We start from the raw sequence: 24,517 nt of genomic DNA on the forward strand, positions 1-24,517 counted from the left end.
ACTTGGACAGAAACATGGTTAGGAAGAAGAAAATTTCACTATTTGTCAATCTACACTGACAATCTACAAGATCTTATTGTGTACGCAAAGCCTCACAATCACAGTTTAAGATATAATTTGAAAAAGCACTGACGGACAAACTCACAAACTCATCCCCTATAGACATGAAAACTTATCTATATTTGCAATAAATTTCAGACAGAGAGAGGATAGATAGATAGATAGATAGATAGATAGATAGATAGATAGATAGATAGATAGATAGATAGATAGATAGATAGATAGATAGATAGATAGATAGATAGATAGATAGATAGATAGATAGATAGATAATCTTCACATACATATGGCCATCAGAAATGCCCACAATAATTTGCTGTCACTTTCTGACCAAATAAAAAACACCTATGAACACTTTTTTTATTCCGTTTTATCATAAAGTAGACATGGACTTTTCATACAGGTGATGCAGTATGTAAAAAGTCACTTAAATGAGCAGAACATGAGAGTAAACTAAGTTGCCACATGTTTATAAGTGAGTCTACTTACCGAACAACCAGACTAAGCAGACGCAAAATTGACAACTTTACTTTAGACAACAGCGACACCTATTGGATATTGTAGGTATTGCTATTTGCTGCGAAGACTGGACTTGAACTTGAAAAGTTCGAGATGGTCAAGAGCATCCAGTTCAACAACACCTCGAGTTATACATTTATGGGGTGTTGACTGACACATTTTGTTCCTGCTCATTATCACTAGCCATTCAAATTACTCACCGTTTGATGGTGTGTTGTAAGCAGCCTTTTATTGAGCGTTCAACGATTTGGGTAAACCGTCTTTACATTTTTCCAGCTTGAGGCTATTTTAAACGAGGTGCTAGATAGCCATTTAAGGTACTAAAATATGAGGACTACAACAATCTATTGTGCAAAGCTCAGTGTGGAGATGTGATTTGACTATTTGGGGAGGGGGATGGGATACCGGGAAGTCACTGCCCCCCCTTTGTCCGCCATTTTGGCTCAAGTTTTCATAAGGTTCCAAGAAAAGCGCAAGCCTGGCATTTGAGCCAGAATGGGGGTCGTTTCATAGCCATCGACTATTACTTTCGACTTTTCTAGCAAAAACAAATGAACGCCAGGGGGCGGTGGGTGGCAAAACTTTCGAGCAGACAAAGATGGCGGTACGGAAGAAAGACGGCGGCCCGAATGTAAAATATTTCGAAGCGTCTGATACCGTCTCGCAGTTCGACAATGTCCGGGTTTGGCTGGGCAAGAATTATAAAAAGGTACCATTCGTTTATTTGTAACCAGCACGAACGGTCATTGAGTTATGTGTGCAGGAAAGGACAGACTCGATGCGGGTAGGCAGAAAGGAGAGGGGAGGGCAGGAAAGGAGATGGAGAGAAATCCAGCTGTTTAAAATCCACAGTCTGATGCGTCTCAGACAATAGAAGATGCTGCATGCGCGTCTTGAGAAAAGTCTTAAGACGTACCCAAGAATCGGCTTCATCTTCACTATCTGATGTCGTTTCTACATCTCTGAATAGTCATTAGAGCTTATCTAATAGGTTTTTATGAATGGCCTTTCTCTTTTATTCAAGAAAAGGCCAGCTCATGTAACGAGTCTGCGGTATTGGCAGCGCAAGTGCGTGAATCCAGATGTGTAGCCAAACCTCGCGCGCTGTGCATATAAAAAGCAGCAATGTGATATAGACGATGGGGAATTCACACTCGGATGTGAAGAGTATTTTTTTCTCTATACAATTTACACTTGGAAATGGCTTGATACAATAAAACAATGTGTGGATTTCGACTAATCTAATTTCCTGCTAATAAAACACCTCAGTTGCATGAAATTGTCAAATTGTGATTTCATATATGAGGTAAAGAAAGGACTTCCTTGCATATAAAACGTCTTTTCATATAATCCAGTTCAAAGCAAACCTAATTTATATGCATTTACACAGGAATTATCATTGCATATATAATATTATCAAATTAAGGTTACAATATAGAAACATTAAATGAATGAAACACTGAAATTGCAAAAAGAAATATGAAACTTATTTATAAAATATGTGCACTGTCATGACTGCGTTTGAGGATGCATTGATGTTCTGTTATATTACTTATGACTATTATATTGCTCAGAGCATCCTTCACTTTTATGTCATTTAAAGGTACTGATTTTAACTTTTAAATAGTCATGTGATACAGATTATGTAGATGTTCCATTTATGTATGAGGAAAGCTGACCATATGCTTTAGATCAATGACTTGGTGAAATCCAAGAGAAAGTGTATTTATTTTTCATGTTTCTAATTTTATATATTCATTTCATGAATTATATACTCAACATCAAATTCTAGTGAAAGTTTGAATTAACATGAATTTGAACCCCACAGTATATGTAATAAAGTATAATGATTTTGCAGTAGTCACAACATGTAATTCTAATATATCGGAATGGCCAAATATTGACTGATTAATCTGCCTGGTTGATGTATTTCTCTGTGACTAATCAACATATATGTTCCTCTTATTATATTGTCTAGATCATAAAATGTTGTGTGGTTCTTTCTAGTATATTCAAGCAGAGCCCCCCACCAATAAATCTTTATCGAGTCTGGTGGTTCAGCTTCTTCAGTTTCAGGAGGAAGTGTTTGGCCGACATGTCAGCAACCCTCCCCTCACTAAATTACCGGTACTCACACAAGCCTTCTTTCATAATAGTATTGAATTGAATGCATTACAGTATTCATTGCACCATGTAGAGTGCTGATGATGCTCTCCTCTCACCCTTAGATGAAGTGTTTTTTGGATTTCAAATCTGGAGGATCTCTGTGTCATATTCTGGCTGCTGCCTACAAGTTCAAGAGTGATCAAGGATGGTAATGGTCTTTCATTCACTTCTCTTTATTATTTAATTGACGCTATAATCACGCCAATTAAATGTAAATTAATAATGAAAATTAAAAATAACAATATTTTTGGTTTATACTAAGGGCTGTCGATCGATTAAAAAATTTAATCTAATTAATTACATACTCTGTGATTAATTAATCTAAATTAATCGCACACAAAATTTTTGCTGTGAAAGTATTAAATATTTCAATTCGTCTTTGGTGGTGACAGACATGGTCATCCACACAAACAGTAAAAAGTGCCCTACCCACATGATTTGCAAGCCTGATACTGAAGATAAAGTACCCGTCACTGTAATTCTTTCTTGCCCTCTTTGCAAAAAACTGTATAGTGATTTTATAGCTTTGTAAGAGAAGATGTTTTTTTGCTAAACCTGAAAAGTATTATAAAGTAGCATTTAGAAGTTATATTAACTAATAATATAATTTTCTACCATATACAATTGAATGCACCTAGCTAACAACAACTTGCTTTGTTCTGGTTTAACCTCACTACAGTCTAAACTAACTGATTTTATAGGTAGGCCTAATTTACTACAGATTGTCATTTAAATAACCTGAAAATATTGTGGATTATTAAGGTTAATTTTACTAACCACGTTTGCTTAATGGGGTAAGCACACTTATGTTCTCATTTCAGAGTTGTTTGAGTAAATGATTCATTATAGACCGTGTGGACAGATCAGTTGTTGTCATGATTCATTCAAATGAATCTGTTCAAATGAGTCATTAGGTCGCGAATCGGACATTAGCGGACGTTGACGCGTTGCGTGCGAATCGCGACTGTTATTAGGACATCGCAAAAGATTTGTCAACACGGAAAACACTTCACCACTGGATAGGATTTTCTTTTTGTTTACTGAAAGTGTGGTTTATGTCAGCTGCATGTGCAGGGCGCCTGTCAGAGAAGATGAGGTGACATATTCACACCCAGCGGTTATTCAGGAAAAACATTCTCCGAATGCGCCTCATGAAACATGAATTCGGTCTTATGAACTTTTAGCATTGTGTCAGCTGATTTAGATTATTATGTGTGAGGTAGAGAGAGTGCAAAGACGGTGCTTACTTTGAAGACAAAGAGAGCTCGCGCGCACCAGGGAGGAGCTCTGCTCGTTCTGTCCGTCAGCGCAGCAGTCATCTCCCTCCTTCATTTTACAGTCGAATGGTGGCTAGAACGGCTCCAGGTTGAAAGGTCAATACGGAATGGATTAATCTGCGTTATTTTTTTTAACGCGTTATTTTTTCTCAGATTAATTAATCAAAATTAACGCGTTATTTTGACAGCCCTAGTTTATACGTATATGTATATGTAGTAGGCTATAATTACAACAAAATATATGGATATTGACAGGATGTCATGTAAAATATATACATCATGTGGATTACTTAAAGGTGCTCTAAGTGATGTCACGCGTTTTTAGGCCAAAACATTTTTTGTCACATACAGCAAACATCTCCTCACTATCCGCTAGCTGCCTGTCCCCTGAACACACTGTAAAAAAAACGCGGTCTCTGTAGTCGCCACAAGCTCCGAAAACGGCAACAAAAACTACCTGGTGCAGCCTGGACCATGAATCATAATAAACATGCTCCAGCCAATAACTGACAAGAATGATTTTAAATGCGCATTCATGACTGTTTCAGGAAGCACGGAGGGGAGGGGGAGGAGGAGGGAGGGTCTAGCTAGCCTCTGTTTTGTTTGACAACACTTCAAACGTCAACAGGAAGTTACTCCACCCAGGATCACTTAGAGCACCTTTAAGTATCTATTCATTTAACATGTATGTTTGCCACTTATTTGAGTGGCTTAATCAGTTGTTGTATAATTTCTCTGACACTTAACCTTATGACACACTCACCAAGAGAGTCGTGATTCACCTCCCTCGTGGTGTGAATTGGTCCTTATGCTCCTGAATAGATTCTGAATGACATTTTTATGTTGCTGCCTTTGAACTTTCTATTAGTGTAATAGTCCTGTTGTACATACCAGTGATACATGAAGTGCCACTTCAATGATTATGGATCAAAAACCTAATTAATACTCATTAGCTGTTCACTTTTGTATCCATCAGGAGGAGATTTGACTTTCAGAACCCTTCGAGAATGGACCGCAATGTTGAAATGTTCATGACTATAGAAAAGTCTTTGGTACAGGTGTGTATCAAACACACAATTTCACACACACAGTCACCCAGTCAAATGAACGTTTATTTAAGACATCACTTGCAGTCATCAAATGGTTTGATGTATTAGTATATGCATATATGAGATGAAGTGTTGAATAATGATGTGTTTTTTCCTTTGTAGAATAACTGTTTGTCCCGACCTGTGATTTACCTGAGCTCAGATATAGAGCCCAAGCTACTGGGAAAACTGAAGGACATTATCAAACGACACCAGGTACTTGCAAAAAACAATAGTTTTAGTTGTTACAAGGTCATTGTGGCTGGATAATGTATTTTTATTTTAAAACGTTTTTCTTTTTAGTATTTTATTTATTTAGTAATTTTAGTTTTTTTTAGCTATTTATAATATTGTATATGTATCTCATATCAATAAGTTACATCAGAGAGAGAGAGAGATGTACGATTACCTGCGTCTGCATCTGTCTCTCTACTAGCATAGAAACTGTGAGTTTAATTACTTCAAAAACAGTGACGATACAACCTCCTTGTTGAGTAATAAAATGTAGCAATTCAGTTAAAGGGATAGTTCACCCAAAAATGAAAATTTGATGTTTATCTGCTTACCCCCAGTGCATCCAAGATGTAGATGACTTTTTTTCATCAGTCGAACGCAAATTATGATTTTTAACTGCAACCGCTGCAGTCTGTCAGTCAAATAATAGCAGTGGATGGGAACTTCAACTATAACAGTAAATAAAACTTGCTTAGACAAATCAAAATTAAAACCTGCGGCTCGTGACGACACATTAATGTCCTAAGAGACGAAAGTGATGGAAGTGATGTCTCGCCCATATACTTCAATGAGCGCGAGACATCACTTCCGTTGTCAGAGCGCGATCCGACCTCACTAGCCGGAAGCTGAACGAAGTTGGACATAGTGGTTTATTAGAGGTAAAAAATTATATAAATACTGTTCGGTTTCTCGCACAAATTGATCGTTTCGTGTCTTAGGACATCAATGTGTCGTCACGAGCCGCAGGTTTTAATTTTGATTTGTCTATGGAAGTTTTTTTGGCTCTTATTGTTCAAGTTCCCAATCACTGCTATTATTTGACTGACAGACGGCAGCGGTTGCAGTTAAAAATCATAATTTGCGTTCGACTGAAGAAAAAAAGTCATCTACATCTTGGATGCCCTGGGAGTAAGCAGATAAACATCAAATTTTCATTTTTGGGTGAACTATCCCTTTAATTTATTAATAAAAGTTGCGGGGCAGAGTTCACAACAAGTTTCTGTGCTCCTGTTTTCATGTGCGCTCTTCACTGAGAGCAGCTTTAATGAGAACAGCGCATTACCTGTGCATTAAACGGTTTTATTGCACATCTTCCAGCCAATCAGAATCGAGTATATTTAGAGAGACCATAATATATATATATATATATATATATATATATATATATATATATATATATATATATATATATACACTACCGTTCAAAAGTTTGGGGTCAGTAAGATTTTTTAATGTTTTAAAAGAAGTATCTTCTGCTCACCAAGCCTGCATTTATTTGATTAATAATACAAACAAAAACAGTAATATTGTGAAATATTATTCCAATTTAAAACGACTGATTTCTCTGTCAATATACAGTAAAGTATCATTTATTCCTGTGATCAAAGCTGAATTTTCAGCATCATTACTTCAGTCTTCAGTGTCACATGATCCTTCAGAAATCATTCTAATATGATGATTTTATGCTCAAGAAATATTTATGATTATTATCAATTTTTATTTCATGATGCTATGATGAATAGAAAGCTCAAAAGAACAGCATTTGTCTGAAATCTAAATCTTTTGTAACATTAAACACTACCGTTCAAAAGTTTGGGGTCAGTAAGAATTTTAATTTTATTTTTGGGGGATAGAAATAAAATGAATCAATACTTTTATTCATTAACTCATCCTTGAACTGATCAAAAGTTACAGTAAAGACAATTATAATGTTAGAAAATATTCTATTTTAAATAAATGCTGTTCTTTTGAACTTTCTATTCATCAAAGAATTTTGAAAAAAAATTGTACACAGCTGTTTTCAACATTGATAATAATAATAATGAATGTTTCTTGAGCATCAAATCATCATATTAGATTGATTTCTGAAGGATCATGTGACACTGAAGACTGAAGTAATGATGCTGAAAATTCAGCTTTGATCACAGGAATAAATTACACTTTTTTTAATAAATTACACTGTATATTGACATAGAAAACAGCTGTTTTAAATTGGAATAATATTTCACAATATTACTGTTTTTGTTTGTAATTTAATCAAATAAATGCAGGCTTGGTGAGCAGAAGATACTTCTTTTAAAGCATTAAAAAATCTTACTGACCCCAAACTTTTGAATGGTAGTGTGTGTATATATATATATATATATATATATATATATATATATATATATATATATATATATATATATATATATATATGTATGTATATATGCCCTGAAACACCTTAAAAGTTAAGGTATAAAACTAACCTGCTTATTTTATATATCACCCAGTCCATATTTCAATACCATATTTCTTTGAAGTCAATCAGGATCAAGAAATGACCCCGTCTTATTAGATATGTATGTGTGTGTTTATAGGGGTCTGTGACTGAAGATAAGCTTTCTAGCTCTCATGTAGTGGTGCCTATTCCTGCTAGTCTGGAGGATGGTATGTTCTGCTGTGTGTTGTTTATTGTGTAAAAATATATATTCACACACATGTGTAGGGTACAACGGGGCTAAACACCCCCCCACGGTAAAATGCTCTTCTTATTTTCTCCCAAAATTAATTAAAAAGGCTTGTTTGTCAAGGCTTTTAGCCCCTTTGTACCCCTCCATTAATTTTTTAAAGAAAAAATAAAAAGAAGAATGTTTCTCTGTAGTAATATTGTAATTGGTATGTGTGTGTTTTTTTCAGAAGAGTGGGTCCGTCCTGTAATGAAGAGGGACAAGCAGATGCTGCTACACTGGGGCTACTGGCCTGATAGGTGAACACACAGACACACACACACACACACATATACATATTTCAGGTGTGTATGTGAATGCAGGATTAATGTGCTGTGTTCATGATGCAGTTATGACACATGGATCTCAGCCAGTGAGGTGGAGGCTGCTGTGGAGGATCCGCCCACTGCTGAGAAACCCAGGAAGGTTAGAAACCCCCCCTTACCTCTCTCCATCTGTCTCCAATGCTTTACCTCTCTTTTTCTTTGTCTCTTTTGTCCTGCACATGTTCTCTCTGTCTTTCATGTTTTTATAATACCATTGATTAGCTGATGGTCATCTGAGAAATCCAGCCATTTATCATCTGACTGCAAGTTTATGCGTGTGTGTGTAGGTCCATGCCAAGTGGATTCTGGACCTGGATCAGTTTAATGAGTGGATGAATGAGGAAGACTATGAGGTGGGAGAGGGCGGACCGAGGAGGAAGAGGATTTCAGCGAAGACTCTCACAGATGAAGTGAGCACACCAGATGAAAGGAGGGATAAAAAACCCAGCAGTGCCAAAAAGAGGAAACGCTCCCCGTCTCCATCTCCTACACCTCCACCACAGGAGAGCAAGAAGAAAAACACCAAGAAAGGGTATTTTTATTACTGAATCTTAAACTATTGATTCTCAGGAAGCAGTGATATTTGTTTCAGATCATTTCTGAAATGTATTTAAAATGTATTATTTATTTCCTTTATTTATTACAGATTTATTATTTGAAATCATGAATTATATTCAATCATATTTTCACATCACAGGCCCACGGTACCAGGGCCATATCCACCATAGCAGGAAATGTCACCCCAAAATTCAGATAGTGAACTATCCCTTTAACTCTTACCCCTAATCTTAAATATTTAGTTATTGCCTTGCAAAGTATTTAACATATTATTATTGTTAAAATTATACTTTCCATTTGAATAGATAACTGATCATTCTGGTAGTCATTCTGATTCAGTGTGGAAAAAAAAGTTGGCATTACACACAAAACTGATTTAAATCTATCAAAAATGTATTTAAGATCTGGCTTATTATTTCTTGAAATCAATGTATGCATTGGAAATGTATAGATGACACTCTCTCTGAGTCTTTGTACGGACCTGTGTGTGTGTTTTCAGGCCCACTACTCCCTACACTAAGTCCAAAAGAGGACAGAGAGAGGAAGAACAGGAAGATCTGACTAAAGATTTAGATGAACCCTCACCTGTGCCTGCAGTGGAGGAAGCTACACTACCTAAAACAGGTAAATTCACACATCTAACGTTTTTTTTACCTAACAATTTAGTCTATATTGTGTGTAATCTTTATTAATATTTGTGTGTGTAGTGACTAAGAAGGACTCAGATTCTACTCCAGTGAAAGGAGGCACTATGACTGACCTGGGTATGTCTCTACACTCCTGCCACTCAAACTAACCGAAAGGTGAAGTGTGTCTTTTCTGTGCCAATAATGGCACTATGTGGAATTGCAAAAATAAAGGATGCCACCCAACAGAGTTCTGCTTACAGTTGTCTTCACAGATTGAGCTGGGATTGCATGAGGCATTTTAACATGAAAAGCAAACACTTCAGCTTTCTGTGCTAATTAACAGGGTTTTTTTTGTACCATAAAGTAAAAGTGTATGTGCAAAATTAATACAACTCTTGAGTTTTTTTCCTTCTGCTGTCACACCTGCTATCACACAGATGAGCAAGAGGATGAATCAATGGAGACTGTAGGAAAGGTATAGCAGGAATTATATGAACCACATTTAACACATTTAACAAGTTCAGTTTCACAAACCTGTATTTAAATTTTATATATACTTATGGATCTGAGACCAAATAATAAACATGCTTTATTTTGCAGTTTTTTGTGTTCATTAATTATTAATTCACATTTTTATATATAAATTAAAGTATCATAATAATTTGAGAGAAAATATGAAATTTAAAATGAGGAATTTCTTAATAAATAGTTAATAAAACAGGATTTGATTGTTGACCTTGAAATAGTACAGAATTTGAAATAAATAAATTTATCAAAATCTTAACACTTTGCTAATTCCCAGATTTAAACTAGACTAGTTTATCAATATGGTGTCAGATGTTTAAATCCCACTGTATTTCATGAGCAGCATTCATGGTTAGCTTTCTTTGTGTTTCTAGGAGGAAGAAGAAGGTTCCCCGAGTGTGAAAGGAGAACCAGTGAAGGGATCAGATCTTCATGAGGATAATGTCACTGAACAGACCCATCATATCATTATCCCTAGCTATGCTGCTTGGTTTGACTATAACAGGTACTGTGACTACACACAACATTTGAAACATATTCTCATCAAGAATCACCTGTTTAGATAGGAAGTAAATCTGTTTTGTCATGATAGAGAAATCAAGAGTCACAACAAAGTTCGAATGAAACAGTCTATTTTTGTCTCTTTTAGTGTCCATGCTATAGAGCGCAGAGCACTGCCTGAGTTTTTCAATGGGAAGAACAAGTCGAAGACTCCTGAAATGTAAGAATATCTGTTTGTGAACATATACGCAAAGATTGATTTGAACTTAAATGTGTCTTTTGACCTTCATTAAAGTGCCTTTATTATGGTATTTTAAATGTTTCTAATTTTGTTTTGGAGGTCTCCTACAAAAGGTTAACATGCATCCGAGATCAAAATGTACTTAAATTTTCTTATAATATACATTGCACCTCACCTCTTTTATCACAATATCTGAAATGGCTCGATAAAGGACTCTCTAAAACACTTCTTTCCGAGAGCTCTGATTGGTCTACCGCTTACAGTGCGTGTTGGAAATGAAATGGCTATTACCATATCTGAACTTCAGCTCCAGTGGCTTCCTCAGCACTAGTATACACGAACATTAACAATGGCGTAGATTTTACAGTATCAATTCCAGCTTGAGTTCTCATTCTTTGGAAGTTGGAAGCTCTGCAAACAGCATCTTCTTGACATGTCGACAACATGACATGTTGCTACAACTATGGTGTTTGAGGGAGGGTCGGAGTACTAAGAAGACGTTGTTCATGGGCAGCCAATGAAGACCATAGGCTGGCATTATGCAAATATGTAGATATGTTACAGAAGCGAGACTGGAATTGTTGACAACTCGTATCAGCTGTTCAGAATAGATTTTTTTCATTTAGGAGAAAATAACTTTATTTGTTGTGTACTTTGATCTTTAAAACTTTTCAGACCTTTTGCATTCATAAACATATTACATAAAGTATAATAGGGGCACTTTAATTAGCTTTATCCACCCCATCTCATCTTCACACTTTGCTGTGTTACAGTTATCTGGCATACCGTAACTTCATGATCGACACGTACAGGCTGAACCCACAGGAGTATTTGACTTCCACAGCTTGCCGTAGAAACCTGGCTGGAGATGTTTGTGCCATTATGAGGTCTGGGAAAAGAATTACACCTCTAAAATTCCTATATGTTTATATTGTATATGCATGGTTCTTTTTGACTTTGATTAATTTTAACTGTAATTGTGTGTGTTTGTGTGTGTGTGTAAACAGAGTCCATGCGTTTCTGGAACAGTGGGGCTTGATTAACTATCAGGTGGATTCAGAAAGTCGGCCCACTCCCATGGGGCCTCCACCCACCTCACACTTTCACGTACTGGCAGATACTCCATCAAGTCTGGTACCACTACAGCCTAAAGCATCCCAGGTAAAATAAAGTACACATGCATACTCACTAGAGGTGTCATCCACACAAATTTTTGAATTATTATTTCTTTGATCACTTATTTTTCTTTTCTTTTAAAGGAACTAAAAACATATCTAGAATTTTCTTTGTTTTATTTGATCGACAGCCCTTAAAAAACACACTTTCAATGTAAATTGCTGTCTGTATTCATTTTATGTAAGGTCTTTTCTTCTCTTTGTTCCCTTTAGACTTCATCTTCTCAACAGATGCTCTCATTCCCAGACAAAGTGAAGGACAAACCTGCCGACTTACAGAACTTTGGGTTGAGGACAGATGTGTACAGTAAGAAGAGCGGCCCAGTTAAAGTAAGAGCCGCCCATCAAATATCACACATGGTGCAGAGAGAGTGTGAGAAAGTATGGAGATGATTCTGATCATTGTGAGAAAGATTAAGGACCTTCTTTTGTCGTTGCACAGAATAAAAATGCTGCTAGTGCCACTCGGGAATGGACGGACCAGGAGACATTGCTACTTCTGGAGGTACTGTATATACATATAAAAAATCTGAAGCCACTAGTTAAAATGCTTGAGTTTTGCTTTTTTCTTATTTAATATGATTTTTTTTTTCATTACAAATTACACTACCAATCAAAGGTCTCTTATGCTCACCATTTAATTGTTCAAAAATACAGTAAATACAGAAATATTGTGAAATATTATTACAATTTTAAATAACTGATTTCTATGTTATTATATTTTAACTTGTTTTGTTTTTTTGTGATTGCAAAGCTGAATTTTTAGCAGCCATTACTCTAGTCATCAGTGTCACATGATCCTTCAGAAATCATTCCAATATGATTTGGTGCTCAAGAAACATTTATTATTATCATTTGAATTAAAATCATTTGAAATAGATTTACTGCCACTTTTGATCAATTTAATGCAAATCTTACTGACCCCAAAACTTTTGTGTGATGTTGACTTCTGTTCTTTTACACACACATAACAATTCCTGTTTGTTATCAGGGTCTAGAGATGTATAAAGATGACTGGAATAAAGTATCGGAACACGTGGGAAGCCGCACACAGGATGAGTGCATTCTCCACTTTCTGCGTCTACCGATTGAAGACCCCTACCTGGAGGATAGCTCCTCCTCCTTGGGCCCGCTAGCCTATCAGCCGATTCCGTTCAGTCAAGCGGGGAACCCTGTCATGAGCACTGTGGCATTCCTAGCCTCTGTGGTCGACCCTCGAGTGGCTTCAGCTGCAGCTAAATCTGCACTCGGTGAGAAGTTAAACTATTTAAGTGATTGTTCAAACAAAAATGAAAACCGTCATATACTTCCCCTTGAAATGACTGTATGATTTTATTTATTTGGCTTTTCTTGTTTTTGTGTACAAAAATAGTAATATGAACTGAGCTCAAGCTCCAAAAATGGCGAAATGTATCATAAAAGTAGTCTTGTATTTTTCTACATGAACATCATGTTTCTATTCTCTTTCTTAGAGGAGTTCTCTCGAATGAAAGAGGAGGTACCAGCTGCGTTGGTGGAGGCTCATGTGCGTCGAGTGGAGGAGGCGGCCAGAGCAAGTGGAAGGCCAGACCCTCTCTACGGCCTGGAGGGCAGCGGCATCGCAGGAACTGGTCTTGAAGATGCTGATAAACCCGGTAAGTGAACAAACACATTTTCACTTGTTTTCCCTTAAGTAAATAGTGAGAGAAATTAACTGTGTATGTTTAATTTTCAGCTGAGGATGGAAATGAGGAGAATAAAAGCAGTGATGGTCAATCCAGCCAAGATAAGAGAGACAATAAGGTGTGTACAGGCAAAATATGTACAGTGGAGTCCAAAAGTCTGAGACTGCATTGAAAATGTTCGAGAAGTAAAAAGAAAAAACTTTAGGGTTTTGGAATATATATATATATATATATATATATATATATTTTTTTTTTTTTTTTTTAAATATATTGTAAGATTTTGAAATGTTTTCGAAAGTTTGTTATTCTTACCAAGGGTGCATCTATTTGATAACAAAAAACAGTAATATAGAAATGTTGTGAAATATTGTTAGAATTTAAAATAACTATTTTATAATGTGTTTTAAAAAGTAATTATTAGTAGTAGTAGAAACAACTCAGTTAAATTAAGTTCATGTAGTTACATGAGTTTTTAAGTAATGTGAACAAGGATGGTTTGAGTGGTTTGTGTAATTATTACATTATTCAAGTGATGGCAATACAGATTGTTCAGCTGCCTTTACTCCAGTCTTCAGTGTCACATGATCCTTCAGAAATCATTCTAATATGCTGATTTGGTGGTCAAGAAACCGTTGTGTTTCTTAATATTTTTGTGGAAACAGTGATACATATTTCTCTCAGGATTCTTTGATCAATAGAAAGCTCATAAGAACAGAATTTATTTGAAATAAAAATTGTAAATGATAAATATCTGTCACTTTTGATCAGCTTACTGCATCCTTGCTGATAATTAGTATTAATTAGCTGAGTATTAATTTCTTTTAAAAAAATCATATTGACCCCAAACTTTTAAACAGTACTATATGATTTGAAAAAATTAATAATGAGTATAATTTATAATGAAAAATATCTGGCTTAAATTAGACAAATCAAATAGCTTTCTCAGATATGTCAGCTTTCAGTTCATATGAGATTTATCATATTTTCTTATTTCTTCATCTTGTGTCTTAAATTTTAGGAGAGCAAAGATGGACCCAGTGAGGAGGAAGAAAAACAAGGAGAGAACGGCAAGAAAGAGGAAGAGAGAGTGAGAGAAGGGGAGACAGAGAGAGAGACGGAGAAAACAGACACAGAAATGGGTGTGTTTACAGCAATAAAATATATTTGTAAAATAAAAGTCCAGTACTAGAATAAAAAAAAAAACAGGACTTACAAGAAAACATAAAAGGTTGAGATATGCAGATGTGTAGTGTGATGCAGGATGCAGATACACTAATGCATTATTTACCTGTCTAGCAAGATGTAAATGCACTAGAATGAAAAACTAATCAGTTGCAGAAGGCATGTACAAAACTGCCACTGTATGTGTTGCCTTGATTAACCGTTATGGTTTCAAGAGACAGAGATGAAGTTACTTACCTGAACTCTTTTGGATCCCTGCAGCGGATGGAGAGAAGGAGAAAGAACGGAAGGAGGGATCAGAAGAGGGTCAGAGGGATGGAGAGAGTGAGGGAGAGAAGAAGGCAAAGGTGGAGAGAGATGTAGGAGAGGGAAACCTGGCCACTGCTGCTGCTTCCGCGCTTGCTGCTGCTGCCGTGAAAGCTAAGGTGCGTGAAAAAGTGACATCATAGTGAGAAAACAAACAGCTTTCCTGCAAATTAAACACTTAATGCTCTTTTATTTCTTTCCTTTCAGCACTTGGCTGCAGTGGAGGAAAGGAAGATCAAGTCTCTGGTGGCTCTGCTGGTGGAGACCCAGATGAAGAAACTGGAGATCAAACTCAGACACTTTGAAGAGTTGGAAACCATCATGGACAGAGAGAGAGAGGCGGTAAGGCCACTTGGGTTATGTAGTTTTTGTTTAATAATGAAGTATATTTTTATTTTCAGTGGTTTGTCAGGTTCATTAAATCATAGCAAATGTTTTGTAGATTTCTTGCCTGAAAGAAAAATCACAGTCATTTTTATAAAACCTGTATGATTTTATTTCTTCCATGCACTTGAAAAAAAAATTGAAAATTTGAAAAATCTTTCTTTTTTTAAACAAGTATAAGAATTTTAATAACTATTATTATTTAATAATTACATTTATTTTTATTTTTACATTTATTTTAATTTTTTGGTAACACTTCATTTAAAGCCTTTATGTATAATGCATTATAAATGCATTCATAATTTACATTATAATGCATTATATCTTTTCATAAATAATTATAACCAAAGTAAAAATGCATTATAATATTTGAAGAGATTGGTTCCAAGACGCGATAAGTGCCATTTTCAAAAAAATTGAGTTTCCGCCAAAATCAGTATTGTATCTGGTCGGTATTGAAAAGTCATTTATCAATTTTGCTCAAAATGCGATATCCGTCGTGTTATTCTGTAATGTTTTCTCCCTTTCTTTCCAAAACGCGACAAACGGCAGTTTTCTCTTTCTGCAGAACACGATATATCCGCTCAACCAATCACAGCGCACCATTCCACACACTGTAAAAAATGAAGGCTTTTTAAAAAGCCGTTTTTAATGTGTTTATTTAACCGTGCGGTGGCGCCAGATACTCTTTAATCGGTAATAACAAATAATTTATAACATTAACAAGATGACATGCTAAATTAATTTTGGGAGCGACGGCTGAATGTATTTTTAGTAAAATGTCTGTATATAAGATAAATATTGGCAAAGTTTAGACTCTGTCATATATGTGAATCAACTTTGTTGTGTATTTTCAATTTGAAAAATAACTTTTTTATTGATGGATTAATTGCATTTTGAAAAAAAGTGTCATGGATTTATTGCATTTTGGGGAAAAAATTATACGTTTTTATAATAAACTTTTTTAATATCAAAATGTAGATTTAAATTTGTAATGTTTTTATAACCAAAAGATGCTATGTGAAAGTCTGAAACAGAAAATAGTGGTTTTCATCTTGCCACTTTCTTGGTAAAAAAAAAAATGCCTTAAAATGAATCAAAATGGAGTTATTGCAGTTTGGAACCAAACTCTTCATTTGCAAACTCCTTGTTACATCTAAAATTGGTTGTTTGTCATGTGTTGTAATGGATTATACTTTCTAAAAGCTTGAAATGCTCAAAGGTTAGACATATTTAGGAAAAATAAATGGAACAAATTATCTGAAGAACAAAAAAAAAGTTTAATTTAATTAAATTTAATTTTTAAATGAAATGTGTCTTCTTTTAATTATGATTTTGCTGTCCGAAAATAAGAAAAATTGTGATAAGGGAAATTATTTTTATGCATTGTGTAGCACAAAATGCAGAAATGTTCAGGCTGATCTTAGAAAAAAATCCATACAAAAGCAATAATACAGTGACTAGGGGCTGTCAAGCTCCAGTTCAAATTATTATTGCACTATATTACAAGTTTTCAAAAAAACTTTATGTGAGGAACAGACAGAAATCAGTCATTTTTATCAGATAACTTTTTTCAAGTAACTAGTAAAGTAACGCATTACTTTTACATTTACAAAAAAGTATCTGTTACTTTTTCAAATAAGTAACTCAAGTTACTTTGTTTTCCCATTATTGACTGACTCCCCTCTTGTCCTCATGTTGAGAGAAATTGAGGGTAAGTGCAGAGTTGTTGTGGGCGCTGTGTAAACATAATGGTTATTGTAGTTCAAGACTAAAATCAAAACTGATTCAGTATTCCTCAAATTGAATAAAAACAGTGAAATGCAAACACAGAATATTACGCAAACCTTCAATAATTATGTTTAATTACACAAATATACTTTATCCAATTCAAACAGAATAATAAGCAAAAATGACTTTAGATAAACATCACATTTCTTTTTTCTTATTTTATTAAGTAAGAGTGTTGAACTTTCTTTTCCTGCATCCTATTCTTCTGTAATTCAGAATAGCAGCACAGTTGAAAGGTTTGTTTGAGCTGCACCCTCTACTGTACATGCATGATTTTGCATTTTCTTGAGCCTGAGGCTTATTTGTTTTATTGTTATTAAAAGCAAACAAGTAAGCCCAGCCCAGATGAGAAAAAGTAACGCAAAAGTAAAGTAACGCAATACTTTCAATAAAAAGTAGCTAAGTAACGCAATTAGTTTCTTTTCTAAGGATTAATGCAATATTTAATGCATTACTTTTAAAAGTAACTTTCCCCAGCACTGATCATTATTCCTCATATTTTTAGGAAAACTGTTCCTTTAATTAAAAATGAATATGCATATATGTATATTATGTTTTTAGTTGGAGTATCAGAGGCAGCAGCTTCTTGCTGATCGTCAGTCGTTTCATATGGAACAGTTGAAGTATGCAGAGATGAGAGCTCGACAGCAACACTTCCAGCAGATCCAACACCAGCACCATAGCAACCAGCCTGGCAATCAGTCTGGCACTACTCCAGCTGTACCCCACCAACCTGTCGCTAACGCCTCTGCCACGCCCCCAACACCAAGCCCCGCCCCTGTGGTCGCCTCTAATGTCCACAATGAAGCTCCTCCACCTGCCTCTCACAGTTCTCCTCCGACCAATGCACAGGCTGGAGCAGCGCACGGTAATGACATAGATACATACACATGTACACACTTTATGAAGGTGATATACTGTTTATTTATACAGTACCTGTCCAGTAATGGTGTACATACACCACCCTTCAAAAGTCTGGGGTCGATAAGATTTTTTAAAGGTTTTTGAAAAAAGTCTCTTATGCTCACCAAGGCTGCATTTGTTTGAACAAATATACAATAAAAACAGTAATATTGTGAAATATTATTACAATTTAAAATAACTGTTTTCTATTTTAATATATTTTAAAATACATATTATTCCTGTGGTTGCAAAGCTGAATTTTCAGCATATAATGGTGTTTACTGCAGTTTTCAGTGTCTCATGATCCTTCTAATATGAAATCATACTAATATGCTGATTTTCTGCACAAAAAACATTTCTTATTATTATTATCAATGTTGAAAACAGCTGCTTAATATTTAGTGGAAACCGTGATATTTTTAGGCAGTCTTTAATGAATATAAATAGAACTGCATTTATTTGATTTAGGACTTTTTTGTAACAATGTAAAACTCTTTGCTGTCGCTTTTGATCAATTTAATGTGTTCTTGCTGAATTAAAGCATTGATTTCTAAAAAAAAAAAAAAACCTCCAAACTTTTGAACATTAGTGTATTTGCTATGGAAGCCCGTTTCCGCCACAAAAAAAAAAAAAAGATGAATTGCGAGTTTATGTCTCACAATTGCGAGTTATAAAGTCAGAATTCTGAGATATAAAGTCGCAATTGCGTGATATAAAGTCAGAATTACGAGATGTAAAGTTGCACTTGCGAGTTATAAAGTCAGAATTCTGAGATATAAAGTCGCAATTGCGTAATAAAAAGTCAGAATTCTGAGATATAAAGTCGCAATTGTGTGATATAAAGTCAGAATTGCGAGATATAAAGTTGCACTTGCGAGTTATAAAGTCAGAATTCTGAGATATAAAGTCGCAATTGCGTGATAAAAAGTCAGAATTCAGACTTTTTTTCTCGCAATTAACTGATGGTCAGTATCTCTGTCTGTAACAGTGCATCCAATGATAGCCGTGCTGCTGAGAAGTCTGAAGCTGTTGGTGTATAAAATGTGCCACTTCGGCTTTGTCTGATTTATTGCGCCTCCGCCACAGCTGATTCTGATTATAAAGTCACAATTGCGAGAAATAAAGTCAGAATTCTGACTTTATGTCATGCAATTGCGACTTTATATCTCAGAATTCTGACTTTATAACTCGCAATTGTGAGATATAAACACGCAATTGCGAGTTAAAAAGTCAGAATTCTGAGATAAAAAGTCACAAAAGTCATTTTTTTTATTGGCTTTATTTTTAATTTATTTTTATTTTTTTTAGTGGCGGAAACGGGCTTCCATAATTTGCTCTTACAATGATTTGATTCAAATATTTACTGAATGATCATCATGCAATCTGAAATTTGGTCGCAATTCAGTTTGATTAGATTATTTTGACATGATTCATAATTTTACTGTTTTACAATTGAAATATTTTCCATTTTTGTCAGGCGTAAATGTACTTTTTAATATTTATATTATTATTTTATTTTTAGTGTCTTCTTCCTTTTCTTCTTCTTCTTCTTCCGCTCTTGAAGTCTATGGCAGCCCATAGAACTGTATTGTAAAACGTTGTGAAATTTGGCACACAGATAGAGGACAGTCCCAACATTAACCACAGCAAATGTAAGGTCTCTAACTCAATCCTTCTAGCGCCACCAACTGTTCAAAGTTGCACTTACGTCTGTGCTAATAACTTTTGAACCATAAGGCCTAGAAAGAAAATTCCTTTTTCCTCCGATTCCTTGGCTCAAGTCTTTTCCATCATGAAAAATTTTCCACCATTTAGAATTTTCTGAACTCATCCTTGATGATTTGTCTGATTTTCACAAAAATTAGCTCAGATCATTTTTAGACCATGCTGACAAAGCTTTTTGATAAACCGAATCATTCTCGAATAACGTGTGAACGACTTTGACGAAGAGCATGTCAAAATGGATGCAAGGCTGTAAATCTCCACAACAGTTTCAGACCAAACTTGGTATATCACAAGCATGACCTGAGGCTACAAAATTTATTATTAAAAGGTTTTTGACTGACCAAACTGTTCTTGCATAATGCATCAACAAAATTGATTGCATGGTGCCAAGCTGATTCTGAGGCTGTAACTCTTCAATGCTTTTGCATATTGACACCAAACTTCGTATGTGTCATTATCACCTCACACTGACCACACCATTATAACTTAATAACAGCGCCACTATTAGTCAAAACTGATAAGCAATTAAATAATATTACTAGTGATTGTATTTTTTTTATTGTATTTTTCAGTAATTTTGCATAACTAAATTGCATAACTCATTGTGCTTTTTTGAGCTTGGCCCTGATAATTGCTGCTTGCAGCCATATTTATAATTATATTTATGCTAATATAATTGTTGCATAATTGTCTAATAGCTTATTTTGTTTTTCCTCCAGATTCCAGCACTCCACTTCCAGGGGATTCTCTCTATCCAAACGCCCCTGTGCCTCCACCACAGTAAAAGAGAGGGTGAGATTTAAAGGGGATCAGTGATTCCAGAGAAGAAAATGAAGGAGATGAGATAGAAAGCAAAAGATATAGAGATAAAGGGAGCGATATCTTCTTTTTTGTCACTTTCATCATTTTTGGGAGAAAATGATATAAATGAATTCTTGCCAGCATCTTGAACATGACATGATTCAAAATAAATAGCTAAATCTAAACAAAGATAACCGTGAAAAAGACTGACAAAACCCCCCAGAAAAAAAAAAAAGACCTTTGTTTGGACTTTTGGAAAGGTCTTAAACCCAACAAAAGCACTCCTGACCCTAACAGCCTGCATCTAAGTACCAGACACAGGCTTAATATTTCCTTGTCTGTCCTCCATTTTGAGTAAAATCACTTAACTGTGAGTCGAACTACAGGATCCAAGGTACCTGTGATCTCCACTCCAGAAGCATCTCAATGTACATTAGGTACTCACATGGAAACAAAACAAACAAAAGAAAACCAAGAACAAATTGCACTTTCAGAATGTTTCCCAAATCGTACTTTTTGGAGGGATGAAGCATAAAGTCAAAATTAGTCCTGACTTAATGTTTTCTTTTATCAATGTTCTTTTTATCACTTTGTATTTGTTCAATAGAAGCACTCGATTTGGAGTAAGTCCGAAGAGAAACTTGACTTTGTAATTGTTACTTTGTATGTGTGCGCGTGAATGTCGGTTTTGCTTTTGGGACAATGTGAAAGCTTCAGTGGTTTGGCCTGTTTTTTTTTTGTTTTTGTTTTTTTTTATGTACAATTCGATTTTAGCATGTGATGAAAAAAGAGATGACAAATTATTAGTATTAAGTCTTTTTACTTTATATGAAGCACCTCTTGACAACATGTACTGTAAACCGGGAAGTCATGTCATCAATAATTGATGTTTGCATGTTATTTTTTGTGTATCTGCCACAAAATATCATAAGTTACTCTGCCTTTCTAACAGGTGAAAGTATTCTTGGTTCATTCACATCTCATTGCCATGCTTATGAGAATACTAGGGAGTGTATGATTAATCGACAATGAAAAAATAATGGGAAACACAGCAGGGAATCACACTGGTTTCTTTCCAGGACAACAATACGCTGATTATGTGTGTTGTATTTTTGAAGAATACAAATGGAGTTGAATTAATCTTTTTAGTGAGATCACATCACACATTTTAGTATCCAGTGTTCATGCCAGAACTGATATTTCAGTTCAGAATGTGTTATGTGTGTGTGTATGGGTGTTTTAGTATCAGGCCAAACCCACAGAAAGTATTTACGACATGAAGGAAAACCGTTTTGTTTTGTTACAAATTAGTGGCAACTACCTGATGAGTAGAGACAAGGGATTTTAAAGTTACGTTTGCAGCTGTGGTCTGTGTATCTCATATCTTCATATTGTAACCGTCCTATTTTTGTATTTTTATATGTTTCTTTACACTATTACGAATGACGTTATCATATACATGTCTGTAATTTTCCTTCTCTTTCTGATTGTGGATGTTGTTGTATTATTGACATGTTCATGTGAAAGTGTCAGTCGTTTTATACGATGAAGCTGGACTGTGTGTGTGTGTGTGTGTGTGTGTGTGTGTGTGTGTGTGTGTGTGTGTGTGTGGTGGTGTGCATGCACTCTATTCTTTGCCACACATATTGTTGTTTGTATGTATGTATGTTTTTTTTTTTCTTTTACATTCATTTGCCATGTTTCCAGACTACAAATGCAAATGGTGATGGACATCAATTCTACCAATATCAGAATCATCAAACACATACACTCCCGCTGTAATCGTATCTGCAGTTTACATCCTCACACATGTATGTGAATGCACATGTATGCAGTTGTCCAACATGCAGTATTACTGACCGAACAGATTCACATCAACCTCACAGTTTTGCACGCCTCAACCAGTGTTGAATATCTCATTTGATCAATTAGCTCAGCTCTTTGATCTTTGTCTTTTACATTTGTAGTGGTAAAAGTAGTTGTCGGTTTTTTTAATTTTTACATTTTGTTTATACTTTTTTAATGGTGAAAGCTGGTAACCATTGAATTGAGATGTGTGTGAATGTTTGGCGACGTTCAGTTTGTCCTTTGAGGAGATGTAGCTGGAGCTGTTTGACTAAGAATGGATTAATTTTGGTATCATAAATACTGAACGGTTCTGCACAATAAAAGGCGTCATCAGTGATAATAGCTGTGTGAAGTGTAATTGTGTACTTGTGTGCAAACTATAAGGGCTTTAAGGGGCATTACCACCAACACTGCTGTTACAATAACTATTCAGTTTTAATAATTGTTCAAATTCTATGAGAATAGGGAAGTCCACACCACAACTATACCGATAATGGTCACACTTTTGTTTAGGGTCCAATTCTCACTATTAACTATGACTAAATACTGCTTATTAATAGTTAGTAAGTTCTTAAGTTTAGGAATTGGGTAGGAATAAGGGATGTAAAACATGGTCATGCAGAATAAAGCATTAGTATTTGCTTTATAAGTACTAATAAACAGCCAATATCCTAGTAATATGCATGCTAATAAGTATCTAGTTCATAGTGAGACCTAAAGTGTTACCACGATAACAACTCAGGATATAACAACATCACTGGAATCACTCAGAATGTTTTTTCCTGCTGACAAGTGTTATAAAACACTGACCGCCAATCAGAATCCACACAAGTATTTAAAGGATTAGTTCACTTTCAAATCAAATTTTCCTGATAATTTACTCACCCCCATGTCATCCAAGATGTTCATGTCTTTCTTTCTTCAGTCGAAAAGAAATGAAGGTTTTTGATGAAAACATTCCAGGATTATTCCATTTATAATGGACTTCAATGGACTCCAAACGGTTGAAGGTCAAAATTACAGTTTCAGTGCAGCTTCAAAGGGCTTTAAACGATACCAGACGAGTTATCTAGAGACGAGTTATCCAGAGAAACGATTGGTCATTTTAAAAAAAAATACAACTGTATATGCTTTATAAACACAAAAGTTCGCCTTGCACATGCTTCCGCTTTCTGTATTCTTCAAAAAGTTTACGCTGTATGTCCTACGCCTTCCTTATTCTACTTACAGAAAAAACGGAACTTGTGCCGTCTTCATTCCGTAAGTTGAATAAGGAAGGCGTAGGACATACAGCATAAGCTTTTTGAAGAATACAGAAAGCGGAAGCACGTGCAAGGCGACATTGTGTTTATAAAGCATATAGTACAGTTGTATTTTTTTTTTAAATGAGCGATCGTTTCTCTAGATAAGACCATTATTCCTCGTCTGGTATCGTTTAAAGCCGTTTGAAGCTGCACTGAAACTGGAATTTTGACCTTCAACCGTTTGGAAACCATTGAAGTCCACTATAAGGAGAATAATCCTGGAATATTTTCATCAAAATCCTTTATTTCTTTTCGACTGAAGAAAGAAAGACATGAACATCATGGATGACATGGGGGTGAGTAAATTATCAGGAAAATTTTACTTGAAAATGGACTAATTCTTTAAAACAGCAGATGACATAACTGAATACTTTATTTTCTCATAGAATTAGAACAATTATTAACTTATTATAATTATAATTATCGTCCATGGTGTGAACAGGCATTATAATGATAACGACATTTACATGACAAAACTGTATCATTATATTCTTGGCGATGGGCATATGAATTTAAAAAATAATATACACAGATAAATTATTTATGATAATAACTGCAATAGTCCATAAAAAATAAGAACCGATTTCATGTTGACTAATTGGATGCTAAAACAGAACGTGACGCGACACTATGGATCACACAACAGCCAATCAGAACATTCTTTTTTTCCGTTTGCGCGTTCCCTCACACTCACAACACACTGCAGCTGAACAACACAGAGTGTTTAAGTGTTATTATACGTGCCATAAAAGTCTAAACAGTCCTTTTCTTTAGGTTTTGTTTAGTAAGTCAACTTATCTCTTAAGGTAAACACAGCACCA

General features: G+C 35.1%; 1 protein-coding gene across 2 annotated transcripts; it reads left to right on the forward strand.

The window, feature by feature from the left end:
- The first annotated feature begins 571 nt into the window (after window positions 1–571).
- Window positions 572–22,720, forward strand: smarcc2 (SWI/SNF related, matrix associated, actin dependent regulator of chromatin, subfamily c, member 2). Of its 2 annotated transcripts, none has more exons than XM_067374769.1 (26): window positions 572–830; window positions 2,587–2,706; window positions 2,808–2,893; window positions 4,999–5,080; window positions 5,234–5,326; window positions 7,705–7,774; window positions 8,024–8,093; window positions 8,184–8,259; window positions 8,447–8,691; window positions 9,217–9,341; window positions 9,425–9,481; window positions 9,784–9,821; window positions 10,246–10,376; window positions 10,521–10,592; window positions 11,387–11,500; window positions 11,621–11,774; window positions 12,002–12,118; window positions 12,231–12,293; window positions 12,780–13,038; window positions 13,261–13,422; window positions 13,503–13,570; window positions 14,471–14,591; window positions 14,896–15,059; window positions 15,148–15,282; window positions 17,677–17,983; window positions 20,463–22,720. In XM_067374769.1, exons 1-26 carry the CDS (start codon window positions 786–788, stop codon window positions 20,525–20,527), a joined length of 3,039 nt encoding a protein of 1,012 aa, XP_067230870.1. In that variant the 5' UTR covers window positions 572–785; the 3' UTR covers window positions 20,528–22,720. The 2 variants fall into 2 exon arrangements, with proteins under 2 accessions (XP_067230870.1, XP_067230869.1); XM_067374768.1 differs by lacking the exon at window positions 572–830 and adding an exon at window positions 1,164–1,288.
- The last annotated feature ends 1,797 nt before the right edge of the window (window positions 22,721–24,517 follow it).

This window comes from Chanodichthys erythropterus, chromosome 21 (genome assembly GCF_024489055.1).
Source record: "Chanodichthys erythropterus isolate Z2021 chromosome 21, ASM2448905v1, whole genome shotgun sequence".
Lineage (NCBI taxonomy): Eukaryota > Metazoa > Chordata > Actinopteri > Cypriniformes > Xenocyprididae > Chanodichthys > Chanodichthys erythropterus.

Coding starts and splice junctions, on each gene's coding strand:
- smarcc2 (XM_067374768.1), top strand. CDS start 1,178: ATGGCGGTACGGAAGAAAGACGGCGGCCCGAATGTAAAATATTTCGAA. Junction 12,119..12,230: donor AGAAGAGCGGCCCAGTTAAA/GTAAGAGCCGCC, acceptor GTCGTTGCACAG/AATAAAAATGCTGCTAGTGC. Junction 14,592..14,895: donor GAAAACAGACACAGAAATGG/GTGTGTTTACAG, acceptor GGATCCCTGCAG/CGGATGGAGAGAAGGAGAAA.